Source organism: Podarcis gaigeae, assembly GCF_964106915.1.
Source record: "Podarcis gaigeae genome assembly, chromosome: 12".
Classification (NCBI taxonomy): Eukaryota; Metazoa; Chordata; class Lepidosauria; order Squamata; family Lacertidae; genus Podarcis; species Podarcis gaigeae.
In genome coordinates this window covers 41627511-41642394 of record NC_139688.1, presented here as the reverse complement: position 1 = coordinate 41642394, position 14884 = coordinate 41627511, and the positions used below count along the sequence as shown (strand labels likewise).

The following is a 14884-nucleotide window of genomic DNA, read 5'->3' as shown; positions in this document are numbered from 1 at the left end:
ATTGGGTCTAAAGAGCATTGGCTGAGATCTGTATAGAATCCTTTCTTGTGAGGTCTGGTAGATACTTATCCATGGACCAGCTACTTCTAAGTAAAAAACAATAGTCACTGTATATGCTCCACGAGGCCCTAAAACCCACACATCTTGTTAAAAGATCAGATACAATACTTTTAGCAGTAATACAATAAGTTTAGTTGGTTTTTTTATTTCTGCATTGATGAGTTTGCAAGAAACATTTTTCCTTCGCATTTGAGTTGAAAAGTTGTGAAATTTCTTCAAAAAGGTTTACAATGACTGGTGTTAAAAATCACATTCTAATGTAACATTATGTAAATTAATAAAGATGCACCTACAATTTATATGTATTCTGAAGATGGGTGTTAATACTTTACTTAATTTCTTCTCATAAGGTTTAATCTCTGATCAGAAGGTATACAATTGGATACTGGTGTATAATTCAGATTAAATTGTGAGGGCTCCTCAAATGTATTTTGCAGCACAAAGGCCCCCAACAAATTTGGTTGAACATTTACAACGCTAAATAATTATTGGATATAGACTTGGTATGTTATCCAGGAGCAATTGGTTCTGCAGGCCCTGCAGATCTTGATCAAGTGTAATAGATTTCAAGAGGGATTGTTCAGATTGGATTATGGGACACATTCTTCTAAAGTGTGGGCATCTGCTCCCGCTGAGTATTTTGTCTTGCCAAGAGTTCAGATTAGACAGATTTGCAAGTCCGGACTTTGACGAGACTGCAGCTTTACCTTCAACTGCCATAAATATACTGGACAGATGAATGTCAAGGTCATTAAGAGTCATTTGGGCTCTTCTACCCAAGTCTTGACCTGCATTTGTGTGATATCCTTCGTATTATGAAGCAATGTTGAAATCGTTGTATGCTAACAATAAGCACCTAATTGTTCTTTAGGACAAGAGTACACCATCTTTGTTAATTTACCAGCTTGTTCTCCCCTCCCGACTCCCCTCTCTGTTGCGGACCACACTCTCTCATTCTGTATACTTTGGGGTCCAGTCCATCTCTTTAAAGTCAAGATACAGGCGTGCCCTGGAAATATTGTGTATTTAGTTTTGGACCGCTGTAATAAAACGAATATCGCAATAAAGCAGGGTGGATTTGATTTAAATCAAATCGATTCAAATCACGATTTAAATCTTTAGTTGGTGAGACTTGTTTTAAATCTTCTTTTTTTACAGAAAGACTCATTCTTGCTAGTATCAACTAAATATTTACAACCAGATGAAGGTTTCATTTTTGGAATAATAAAATTTTCAGAGTAGTTTTTACAGTTATATCAAAAATTACTGATTTGGATATACTATTAGAAATACATAGACTGATAATTATGAAATTATTGTGAGGTTTAATAAGTTAACTGTTTATATTTGGACGGCGTTTCTGCTGTACTTTATTGAAAGGAGAAAAATAATCATTTCCTTAATAACAATTTAAACATTTTATTTAACTAAAACAATAACATTATAGCATATGTATCCATGTTTGTTAACTGATGTGGTTAAACAATTTTTTAAAAAACAACAACCTTAGACTGAGTTTTAGCACACATGAAAAACTTTTAAACAAATGCTTATTTCCTGATGAATAGCCTTTGGACTATAATGTAATGTAACTTAAATAGAAAACTATCTTTAGAAAGATTTTTCCTCCAAAAGCATTTTATTTTAAAAATCCAATTTAAATTTTAAAAAAAATATTTTTAAAAAAATAATGATTTTTTTATCCACCTTAATAAAGCAAGTCACACTCTTTTTTTGTTTTTTGTTTTTTTGTTTTCCTGTGCATATAAAAGTTATATTTACACTGTACTGTAGTCTAATAAAGCGAGGTCCCCCAGACTGCAGGGGCAGGAAAAGGGAAACCCAGTTCCAGCCCTAGACAGCTCCACTCCCATGACCAGAAGAGGGGCAGCTGTAGGGTTTAAGTTCCGGTTTAAGTTATTTTAGTGGTTTAAACTGTTGCGGTCTCGTGTTTTGAATTGCTTTATCTGATTTGCTGTGCTTGCCCGTAGAACGTTTTAGACTGCTTTTTTATTTTCGAATTGTAATGATATGGTTTGAGTACAGTGGTACCTCGGGTTAAGTGCTTACCATATTTTTCGCTCTGTAAGACGCGCTTTTTCCCTCCTAAAAAGTAAGGGGGGGAGTGTGTGCATCTTATGGAGCGAATGCAGGCTGCACAGCAATCCTTCTTGCTGTTCTGACTTCGCTTCGCTGGAGAGGCGCTGCACAGAGAGGGGAGGGAGAGAATTTTTTTTTTCTTGTTCTCCTCCTCTAAAACTAGGCGCGTCTTATGGAGCGAAAAATACGGTGATTCGTTCCGGAGGTCCGTTCTTAATCTGAAACTGTTCTTAACCTGAAGCACCACTTTAGCTAATGGGGTCTCCTGTTGCTGCTGTGCCGCCAGAGCACGATTTCTGTTCTCATCCTGAAGCAAAGTTCTTAACCTGAGGTACTATATCTGGGTTAGTGGAGTCTAACCTGAAGCGTATGTAACCTGAAGCGTATGTAACCCGAGGTACCAATATAGTTGTAGTTTATAGTTTTCGTCGCAGACATGAGCCACTGTTAAGGCTTGACCTTAATGGCATAGAAATACTGCAAATTAATCTCTGTGCATGCATATTATTATTATTATTTATACTCAGCAACTCTGGGCGGCTCCCAACAGAATTAATGATAATAATAATAAAAATGATAAAACATCAGACATTTAAAGCTTCCCTAAACAGGGTTGCCTTCAGATGTCTTCTAAAAATAAGATAGTTGTTTATTTCCTTGACATCTGATGAGAGGGCATTCCACTGGGCAGGCGCCACTACCGAAAAGGCAGTGGCAGCAGTGGTTCATTTCCCTAGTGCTCACAGTTTTTCAAAGTGTGGTAGTATTTTATTTGTTTTAATTCATTTATTTATTAAAAAAATATTTCTGTGCTGCCGTATCATAACACATCAGGGCTATTGACAATATCACAGCAGAAAGCACCATTCAAAAAAAAACAAAACAAAAACAGATCATCATTACGGCTAATCAAGATAAAAATTAAGCAGTTGAAAAGGCCTGTTAGCTCATCCAATAGCAAAGGCTGTATGCTTGTTTTTCTGCAGGGATAATATTCTCCTGGTTCATCTGGGATTCATTTGGGAAGTGAACATGATGTCTAACAAAGCTTTTCATATTTTTTTTCAATTCCCCTCCCAAGTTTTCTTATTGCTCTCATGGACATGAGAATGGTACATGAACTGCTTGGCTTGGATTTCCTGAGGTTACTGAAGCACTAGTACATAGTGTGTTAGACCTCTCATTATACCTTTCATATTCCATTTAGCAAATTAGTAAACATGACATAATCTGTCACTTCTCTTTGACACCCCAGAGACTCTCTAGCTATTGTAACCTCATCCTTTTCAAAATGGCTTCTCCTGTTGTTGTCAAGCACAGTTTTGGGCTCCCAGTTCAGCTGCCACCTGAAGTCACTGCCATTATGACACTAGAGTGCAAGTCCTATACATGAATCATCCGCATAAAAAGTTCAAGAGAGACCCATTAAGGAATGACCTACCTAAGATGAAGATGGTGAGGGTGAGGATTATTAATTTTTTTATATTGCCCTTCATCCAAAGATCACAGGGAGGGTCACAACATAAAAATGCAAATTGAAAACACAAAATGCATAATAAAAACACACAAAAAACAGACCAAAATGTAGTCAGTCCCCTGTGACTACTCATTATTGAGCAACAAATTGTAACTGGCAAGGATTTGTCACCATGTTAGTTGATAACGGCCAATTAAAAAGTTCACTTTACCGAGTGAAAATTGTGGTTTTAGGTAAAAAAAATATAATATGACACAGAATAGTGTAATATTCTGCAGCAGGGTACCAGTGCATCTATCCTCCTCCCTCTGGTACTAGGGACAAGACCCAAAACAGGGATATCACTTTGGTTTCCATTGACATTTCGCAGTCTTTTATTCCCTCCAGTCACTGTATATGAAGGGCTTGTCTGTTTGGACACAGATGCCGAGGAAGCATCAATGTGCCCTTACTAGGAACCTGGAATTCATCATGCGAAAGGCTGGGCTGGATTAATCCCTAGCCGGAATTAAGATTGCCGGAAGAAATATCAACAACCTCAGATATGCAGATGACACAACTTTAATGGCAGAAAGTGAGGAGGAATTAAATAACCTTTTAATGAGGGTGAAAGAGAGCACAAAATATGGTATGAAGCTCAACATCAAAAAAAGGAAGATCATGGCCACTGATCCCATCACCTCCTGGCAAATAGAAGGGGAAGAAATGGAGGCAGTGAGAGATTTTACTTTCTTGGGCTCCATGATCACTGCAGATGGTGACAGCAGCCACGAAATTTAATTGAATTTAAGACACCTGCTTCTTGGGAGAAAAGCAATGACAAACCTAGACAGCATCTTAAGAATCAGAGACATCACCTTGCCAACAAAAGTCCGTATAGTTAAAGCTATGGTTTTCCCAGTAGTGATGTATGGAAGTGAGAGCTGGACCATAAAGAAGGCTGATCGCCAAAGAAGTGATGCTTTTGAATTATGGTGCTGGAGGAGACTCTTAAGAGACCCATGGACTGCAATAAGATAAAATCTATCCATTTTTAAGGAGATCAGCCCTGAGTGCTCACTGGAAGGACAGATCGTGAAGCTGAGGCTCCAGTACTTTGGCCACCTCATGAGAAGAGAAGACTCCCTGGAAAAAACCCTAATGTTGGGAAAGATGGAGGGCACAAGGAGAAGGGGACAGCAGAGGACGAGATGGTTGGACAGTGTTCTCGAAGCTACCAGCATGAGTTTGACCAAACTGCGGGAGGCAGTGGAAGACAGGAGTGCCTGGCGTGCTCTGGTCCATGGGGTCACGAAGAGTCGGACATGACTAAATGACTAAACAACAAAACTAGGAACCTGAGATCTATCAATAGAGCCCTGGATTTCCCTGGTTGATGCAACACTGGACCTACATTTTGGAGCATTAGAGAAAGATGGAGGGCACAAGGAGAAGGGGACAGCAGAGGACGAGATGGTTGGACAGTGTTCTCGAAGCTACCAGCATGAGTTTGACCAAACTGCGGGAGGCAGTGGAAGACAGGAGTGCCTGGCGTGCTCTGGTCCATGGGGTCACGAAGAGTCGGACATGACTAAATGACTAAACAACAAAACTAGGAACCTGAGATCTATCAATAGAGCCCTGGATTTCCCTGGTTGATGCAACACTGGACCTACATTTTGGAGCATTAGAGAAGAAGTTCAGGCGCTTTGGCCTAGGTATTATGCTTAGCATCTTGCTTCAGCTGCTGCTGCTGTAGTAGCACAACCCTCTGTTTATACCAATATAGTTAAAAAGGCACTTGGGGCCATGCTGCTAGTCTTTCATCCATAGAAAATGGCAGAGTCCCATTTTGCGGAATGGTTCCAATTATTTTTATTATCAGAATTACTACTGAATGTGAGTTATTAGTATAGCCAAAGCTCCACAATGCTTGTCGATTGCCCTGTAATTATTACTTTTATAACGCATAGTGTTCTCAGTCCAGAATCGAGTTATGTTGAGTTGAACGCTTTGTGAACTTACACAAACATCTTGCATCTTAAATGTGTAACATGTTGATGCAGTAAACAAATAGACTATATTTCAGAGTGCGTTGAGTTGAGGGGAAATTTGTTTCTCTTCCATTCATTATTTTAGGAGCTTTGGCGAATGTGTATTAGGAAGAATCCCCCCCCCCATTACAGGACAGAATCAAAAACAATAATTACTCTTGAGGGGTACCACTTACCATTGTCTTAAGTTAGAATTTCACATAGTATTAATGCCTTTCTTTCACTTTAAGCCTTCCCCAAAGTGTTAGAGCTGATCATGAGCTAAACTTTTTATTCTACAGTGGTACCTCTGGTTACGAACTTAATTCGTTCCAGAGGTCCATTCTTAAGCTGAAACTGTTCTTATCCTGAGGTGTGCTTTTGGTAATGGGGCCTCCCGCTGCATACGCTCCTCCGGCACACAATTTCCATTCACATCCTGTGCATAGCTGTCAATGTTTCCCTTTTTAAAAGGGATTTTCCCTTATTCCAAATAGGATTCCTCGCAAGAAAAGGGAAAAGTTGACAGCTATGATCCTGGGGCAAAGTTCGCAACCAGAAGCAGCTACTTCCAGGTTAGCGGAGTTCGTAACCAGAAGCGTTCGTAACCAGAGGTACCACTGTATGTGGAAAGACATGGTTAGAATGAAAAATGCACATACATTTTGCCAGGAATATCCCTGAGCAGAAGAATAGCTTCCCTTCTTCTGCTTACTGATCTTTCTTACGAAAGCTTTATGAGTTTGGCATTCCATTATCACATTCTGCACGGGTGTTTTCGTACTAGATGAACCTTACACAGGACATGACAATTACCTGTGGATTTGACCCCTTTCCAAAGCTTTCAACTTACTCTGAGCCGGGAATACACTAGACCGCTATCCAAACTTTAATATAACCCTTCCACAGCCTTTCCTCTTCCTTTTGGCAGATAACTATACACACTGTTACTAGCCCATTGGTGCATACAAAGTGGTGTAAGTCATTCCTGGCACATACACAGCCTGAAAACAGGCATAAAAACAACTCCTTTCTTCCAGTGTACAAAAACTTTCTTGCCAGGGTGCCTGGAGGCATTTCTTGATTACCAGATGCAAATAGGCTACTTAGAAGTCTCTGCCCTGAAAGATACCAAAACTACTTTAATATGGGTGCAGTGTATTCTGTATTTTTATGGTGATGATCCAAAAGTCCAGTAGAGTGCTGTGTAATAAGACACTGGTGCAATAAGATGCTGAAGCATAAATAGGTGGGGTTTTGTCGTGAATACTTTCCCTTTTCTTCTTTAAACTCCAGTTTGGAATACCTCTGGTTACAAACTTAATTTGTTCCGGAGGTCCGTTCTTAACCTGAAACTGTTCTTAACCTGAGGTATCACTTTAGCTAATGGGGCCTCCCGCTGCCGCTGTGCCGCTGCTGCACGATTTCTCTTCTTATCCTGAGGTAAAGTTCTTAACCCGAGGCACTACTTCTGGATTAGGGGAGTCTGTAACCCAAAGTGTTTGTAACCCAAGGTGTTTGTAACCCGAGGTACCACTGTAAATGTTATTTTCTGGCCCAATCATATTTCACACACACCCCCAACTTTACATTAACCATTGTGACCCACCAAGTCAAAGACAAGGGACACTGATGTGATCTGCAAGTTGAAAAGTTTACTGTGCAGTTCCAGTGACTTGCTGATTTGAGTATGTCCAGTTTATCTAGATGATCTCTGAAAGGGCCCTCTCCACTTTTAACCTTGATGAATTGGTGGGTTTTCTGTGCTATGTTGGCAACATGATAATTGTTTCTCTTCTTGGCAAAGACTGAGACAAATTAGGTATTTTGTGCGCTTATTTTCTCTGCGTTATTTGTTACAAGTTGTCCATGCAACCCAGGAATTATAGTGGTTTGTTCTTCAATCAATGTTTCATTTTAATGTAACACAAATTGCGTTTTGTCTTCCAAAATGTGGGCATGATTTGGGCAAAGGGAGGCGCTTTCAAGTCCCATTGATTTCAGAAAAGAAAGAAGGCACGTGATAGAAAATTTTGCCTTGAGATCAGCAGGGCTTAAAATTGCTTAAGACTGGATGGATTGTGCCTTTTATGCATAATACTGATTCTGGCAGTGAATGTTCCTCTGTACATTTTTATTTCCCGTAACCTTTCTTTTTGGTCATAGTCGTCACCAAACTCCTTTTGATTGTGCTATTTTTGTCACTTTATGCGCCTCCTACCTTTTAGTTAAGAAACTTTCCTCTCAGAACAACTGTGTTGGATCAGCATTAAGTATATGTATGATTTTTCTAGTTCATGGGTAGGCAAACTAAGGCCTGGGGGCCGCATCTGGCCCAATCACCTTCTAAATCCGGCACGCGGATGGTCCCGGAATCAGCGTGTTTTTACACGAGTAGAATGTGTCCTTTTATTTAAAATGCATCTATGGGTTATTTGAGGGGCATAGGAATTCATTTATTTCCCCCCCAAAAAAAATATATTCTGGCCCCCCACAAGGTCTGAGAGACAGTGAACTGGCCACCTGCTGAAAAAGTTTGCTGACCCCTGTAGTTCAACCTCTTCACTGACACTTTCTCTTTCCCTACAGGGTACATACCCAGTTACTTAGACAAGGACGAACTATGTGTCGTTTGTGGTGACAAAGCCACGGGGTATCACTATCGCTGCATTACTTGTGAAGGTTGCAAGGTAAGTCTATAGCAAGAATTACTACATGATCGTGGCCACATAAAGAGCTAAAATAAGACAATTTAATGATTTAAATTATAATCTGTAGAGGATAAGGCTATGGCTATCAGTCATGATTCACTTTGAGTAACTAGGGGAATATGATAGCTTATCAATTACAATTTGATCCAAATGCTTGCACTAAAATGACTTTATGGATTAATCCAGATTTGACGACAGAGGGGCGGTCTTTTTTGCGGAATAAATGTGTTGGATGTTGGATATATACATTAGATTAGCTATTAGCCTCAGGTGGATTTTTTTTTTTTTTTTTGGTCATTTCCTATTTTACATCTTAAATATCCATTTCTGATGAATGGCTGGCACCTATTCATGGCCCATCTGCTTTGAGTGCTTTGGCATCTCCTAAATTGTTGGATCCTTGCAAAATGCTAAACCAAAGCTGTTGCTTATACATGTTTAGCGGATCTTTGTAACGTAAAAGTTCAGGAACTCAGAGAGTTGTGGAATAGGGAATTGCGATTGCACCAAAGAGCCCAAAAAATAGAAAATTGCTTAAGAATCTATATGGAATGTTTCCTTAGACTTGAAATTCAGACTTATACAGTAAAAAATAGTGTTTTGAGTATATTGGACTCCACAGTGTTTGTACAAAAAGGCACTGTCCAATACGCTCATCTGTTGGAGGTACCGTATTTTTCGCTCCATAACAGTGTTTCCCAACCTTGGGTCTCCAGCTGTTTTTGGACTACAACTCCCATCATGCTTAGCGAGCAAGAGCAGTGGTCAGGGATGATGGGAAGTGTAGTCCAAAAACAGCTAGAGACCAAAGGTTGGGAAACACTGCTCCATAAGACGCACCAGACCATAAGACGCACCTAGTTTTTGGAGGAGGAAAACAAGAAAAAAAAAATCTGAATCTCAGAAGCTAGAACAGCAAGAGGGATTGCTGCGCAGTGAAAGCAGCAATCCCTCTTGCTGTTCTGGCTTCTGGGATAGCTGCACAGCCGGGATTCGCTCCATAAGACGCACACACATTTCCCCTTACTTTTTAGGAGGGAAAAAGTGAGTCTTATAGCGCAAAAAATACTGTATAATGCTAAGAATGCCTCATTATGTGGGCTTGTCCAGTGATATATTCTTTTGGGGCTGAAGTTGTTATTCACATCAATTTTATATTGGCAAAGTCTTTGCTATTTGCATGTTCGGGTGCTTCTATATTATATTCCTCTAGTGTGGGGATTAGTGGTTGCTATGAGATTTATACTTGGAGCCTGGAAGGATAAATATCCACTTTTGATTACACAGTGGTCTGTGGATCTCAGGCCATTCATTTGACTGCGTTTAAACATATTTCATATAGGCATCAATTTTCGTGTGGATACCTATTTTGGACTTTGAGAGGGCTTGTATTAACATATATGTTTAACTTAAAATGCATGTAATGATGGCTACTGTATCTGTATTATGAAGGGGTGGTGGTTTTTTGTTACTACTAGTAGTATTCATGTGTTATTTATTTTCCTCCCTTCCTTCCCTTTAGTAATTTCCCCCTTCCTTTTCTTTGTTAAATTTCCAAATGAGAAATTTGAGTAAGGAAACGATGGCTATACATTGTGTCCCGTATCTGTGGGAGAGTGCTATTGCTTTGGGTTTACCATAGGCACCTGATTGGCTCCTGGGATAACAAAATGTTAGACTAGGTGGGTAACTAACTGATCCGATCCAGAAGGGTTCTTCCTGTGTCCTTAATTTATTTCATAATGTATCTTGTTCTTTGTCCAGCGATAAACGCTCCAGCATATCTAAATAAAGATTTCGTTATAAGTAACCTAAATGATAAAAAGTGGGCAATCTAGGTGCTACTTTGCATTCTTTTCCCCCCCCACATAGGGTTTTTTCCGAAGAACTATTCAGAAAAACCTTCATCCAACTTACTCCTGTAAATATGAAGGAAAATGTGTGATAGACAAAGTCACAAGAAACCAGTGCCAGGAATGTCGCTTCAAGAAATGCATCTATGTTGGCATGGCAACAGATTGTAAGCTTCTTTATTTTATTGTGCTGTTTGTTTGCATTAGGTGTGTTTATTTCAGTACAACATAATCATCACTATTTGTTGGGTGCTTGGTCTCCCCCCCCCCATTTTTTAATTATATAATGATATGCTGGCTGAGAATATTGGTTGTTATGCCCAGCTAATTTTTTCATAAAGCTTTAATTTTCTGTCTACTGTTGAAAAGACTAGGCTTTCCCCTAGCACTGGTGAGGCTGTATGTTAGTAAGGATATGAACAATTTCTAACTCAGGAGTGTGTGTGTTTTTGTGTGTGTGTGCTATGGAGCTGTATCATGCAGGGGGCAGGCAATTATCATGCTTAAAGATTTGGAAGAATAGGAAGTTGGATGCTGTTGTTGCGTGAGTCATCCTGCAGTTGTTTGTTTTATTTTTAGCCAGAAAGAAAAGGAGCGCTACACTACTTCTAAAGAACTACAGCATATGGCTGCAAGATTAACCCTTAGTGAAGACTTGAAGTAGCATAAGTGGAGTAACTCAAAATGGAAACCCAAAGTGCTAGTGTTGATAGTTGTTTCTAAAGTTATCCTCAAAAGGCGGTGGGGGTATGAAATATACTCGGAGTCCTGTAGTGATTTCATGCTCTTTATTGCAGCTTGTAAAACAGTGATTGAATTGCACCCCAAACCTCAGGCTTTCATATACATTATTTACACATTGAGTCCCGTCTGATTGGCTGATTCTGCTTCCCTCCTGGAGCCTGATTGGTCTTTTCCTGCAGGCCAATCGGTTGTTGCATTCTACGATCCTACCAGCCTAACAGTCTGATTAACTTCCTCCTGGAGCCTGATTGGTCTTCTCCTGCAAGGCAATCAGTGGTTGCATTAGAAGATCCTACTTGCCTGTTGTTCCAGGATCCAAGCTTAGTACATAACCGAGTAGAAGCAGCCCGTTTTATAAAACAGGAAAGTAAAGGAGTATAGAAAGTTGAAACCCTTGGATTATGTCGAAATGGCAAAACTGACCAGAAAGCTCAGGATCCAAGAGGACCAAAACTTTCATAAAGAATTGGGGGGAGGGGGTTTATAATTTACTGTATTTTTCGTCCCATAGGACGAAATTTTTTTTCCTTTATTTCCCCCCCAAAACCAGGTCGGGGAAACCGAACCAGGTCGAGGAACAGCGGGATGGCGGCGCTGCGTCTCCCTGCTGTCCCCCGAGCTTGTGGGGCTGGCCGATGTCTGCCCGGCGCAAGGGGCACTCTGCTTCAGGGCGCCCCTCGCACCGGGCGGCAGGCTGCTATCCGCAGCTTAGACAGCCCTGCGGGAGTTCCCGCAGGGCTGCCTAGTCTGCGGATGTCTTCCTGAAGCCTGGAGAGTGAGAGGGGTCGGTGCGCACCGACCCCTCTCGCTCTCCAAGCTTCAGCAAAAGCCTGCATTCGCCCCATAGGACGCACCCAGATTTCCCCTTCATTTTTGGAGGGGAAAAAGTGTGTCCTATAGGGCGAAAAATACGGTACTTGAGAGACCACTGTAAACAGATTAAAACATTCACAGGATTGCAATAACGCTTGCAATGTAGAAAATACTATAGACAAAATGGAGAGACCTAAAATTTGGATGATGAAATAATATGCAGTTGAAAAGGTTGATAATAGGACCCATGGAGAGGAAGGTGGGAAGTCTAGGGATTCTGAGAAACCTCTGAATATATGTGTTTTGTATTGTTACAATTCTACACATGTAAAATCAAATAAAAATTATTTCGGGGGGGAAAGAAAGTTGCATCCCACCAGGCTCATCCGCATTGCCCACTCTGACTGGCAATGGCTGTCTGGGGTCCCATACAAAGGGCTTCCCCGTCACTTCTAACCTGGCCCTTTTAATGCTTGAGATTGAACCTGCAACCTCTGCCACTCCCTCCTTATAGCTCTTTGTACCCAAGCGAACGTCGGGCTTGTGCTTGTCAAAAAACATCCTGCATGTCACATTGCTTTTGATGCCAATGAGTTTCCTCCTTCCCTCGATCCATTTGTGATATGGCAAGTCTCCTTGGTTTCCAAAGCAGTGGGGCATGGAGACTGTTTTTTGATAAAAACCAAGCCTAAACTTCATTTTTTGGGAGGGTTCTTTCCACCCCATTCCTTTCTAATCCCACCCATGGGACTAGTGATAGCAATTAGTTATGGTTCACGGATGCACATTTCCCTGATTTATTTATTGCCATCGGTCTGTTGACCATTATCTTCCTGATAAACTAAATTGCCAGTTAGCACTAGCTGTCTGGGGCAGAGCAACAGGAACTCACCCCATTGTGCGGATTCGAACTGCCAACCTTCTGATTGGCAAGCCCAAGAGGCTCAGTGGTTTAGACCATAGCGCCACCCACATCCCTGGAGATCCTGCCTACCTAGCGGGTGCAAGTAGATAAATAGGTACCACTGTGGTGGGAAGGTAAACGGCGTTTCTGTGTGCTCTGGTTTTCGTCACCACGTCCCATTGCTCCAGAAGTGGTTTAGTCATGCTGGCCACATGACCTGGAAAGCTGTCTGTGGACGAACGGTGGCTCCCTTGGCCTGAAAGCGAGATGAGCACCACAACCCCATAGTCGCCTTTGACTGGACTTAACTGTCCAGGAGTCCTTTACCTTTACCTTACTTGCTGTCATTCTGTGCGGCAGCCAAACGAACATGACAGCCCGAGTATCTTCTCCATCTAAATATAGCCTCTGTAAAGTTGGACAACATTACATAAAACAGAAGTGACAGTTGAACTCCTGCTACCAATAGCATGTCAATTATGGATAAACTCTGCTCTCACTCTGCTCTCTTGGATAATATAACGTGCAAAAATGAAACTACAGTGGTACCTCGGGTTACATACGCTTCAGGTTACATACACTTCAGGTTACACACTCCACTAACCCAGAAATAGTGCTTCAGGTTAAGAACTTTGCTTCAGGATAAGAACAGAAATCGGGCTCCAGCAGCGCAGCAGCAGCAGGAGGAGGCCCCATTAGCTAAAGTGGTGCTTCAGGTTAAGAACAGTTTCAGGTTAAGAACAGACCTCTGGAACGAATTAAGTACTTAACCTGAGGTACCATTGTACCTAGATAAGCCAGGCAAATCGTATGCATTCTCTGTAACCAGCCACTCCATTGTGAAGGCTCTAGGCGCAAGACTAGAGACTACCGTTGAGAGGATACTATGATGTTTTCCCTTGATGGGAGAATATTTAGTTGCTGGAACCACTGTAGTTTTGCCCGATCTCTTGCAATTAGCACTATGCTCCCTGCTCACACAGGAAACACGTAGTTTTAGGGCACAGACTTCTGGGCAAACCAGGCTTCTTTGCATCAACATGGACTTTTAAACATGCTTAACTTCTTGTGCTGAGAACAGGACCGAGAAAAGGGGTCATAGTTTTGTAGTGCTTTGTAAGAGGCATTTTGTTGTCGATTTCAGTTATTTGGAATTGGCTCGATTGCCGGAGGGTGTGCACAGTTGCATGGGTGAAAGTGACAAATAGATTTTGCACAGGTAGATCAAACCCCTTTTCACCTCCCAAGATAGATAGCCCTAATCCCCCCAAAACCAGATTATGCAGTTCCAAGAAGTGTTCACAATCCGTTTTTCTCTAATATGTCCTTTCCTTGTTATAGTGGTGTTGGATGACAGCAAGCGACTAGCGAAAAGAAAACTGATAGAGGAGAATCGAGAGAAGAGACGTCGGGAAGAGTTACAGAAAACTATTGGGATGAAACCTGAGCCAACAGATGAAGAGTGGGAGCTTATCAAAATTGTTACGGAAGCCCATGTCGCCACCAATGCACAAGGAAGCCATTGGAAACAGAAAAGGAAATTTCTGGTAGGTGACACAATGGTGTGAGGAGCGCCTGAACCACTCCTCGCTTGACCTGATTTTTTAGCATCATTTATTTTTTGGTTGACAGACGAATCGGGTGGGAAGCTTTGATCTCTAAAGTTCTTTACTTTAGGCTCACCGTCTTTCTGCAACAGGAAGTAAAGAACAAATGAGCGCAATAACATATGAAGACAAAGTTGAGTTTCACATGTTTTCTGCAATACGCAAACAAAAATTCTCAATATAGTGATCCATGGAAACGGCTGGTGTCACTAGAACTATCCTAGCGTGTGGCCTGTTGTTTACCATAGTGTCACTGCGAGTTTTGATATTCAACCAATTTAGATCAATGGAAGCCAGAAATAGAAGAGAACAGGAAAAATATCATTTCAACAGGTTTTACATGCCTGTTCCTTAACTAGAGACATTTTCACATTACAAGGGTCCTTTCTGGATGAGAAATGCTTGCTTTTGTATAACGGCAAATCAGTATAAGAACCTGCAGAGCACGTTGCTTTAAAAATAATGAAACTAAGATTTAACTGCAGGCGTCTTCAAGAGAGCTGTTCAGGCAAGTTTTTAGTGTTTGATGATGTTTGGTGGTTTTACTATTTTTTGTTGGGAGCTGCCCGGAATGGCCGAGGCAACCCAGTCAGATGGGCTGCA

At 41.1% G+C, this 14884-nt stretch overlaps 1 protein-coding gene and 1 long non-coding RNA gene across 2 annotated transcripts in view; one reads left to right on the top strand and one right to left on the bottom strand.

The window, feature by feature from the left end:
• Positions 1-14884, top strand: part of THRB (thyroid hormone receptor beta) — a 163420-nt gene that overhangs the window by 131236 nt on the left and 17300 nt on the right. The window contains exons 5-7 of the mRNA XM_083706033.1: positions 8239-8339; positions 10233-10380; positions 14016-14221. Of these exons, the coding sequence (XP_083562159.1) occupies positions 8239-8339; positions 10233-10380; positions 14016-14221 (455 nt within the window). The remainder of the gene's footprint in view (positions 1-8238; positions 8340-10232; positions 10381-14015; positions 14222-14884) is intronic.
• LOC310828473 overlaps positions 14247-14884 on the bottom strand; it is a 37536-nt gene continuing 36898 nt past the window's right edge. The window contains exon 5 of the long non-coding RNA XR_014556939.1: positions 14247-14364. This is a non-coding gene — a long non-coding RNA (uncharacterized lncRNA). The remainder of the gene's footprint in view (positions 14365-14884) is intronic.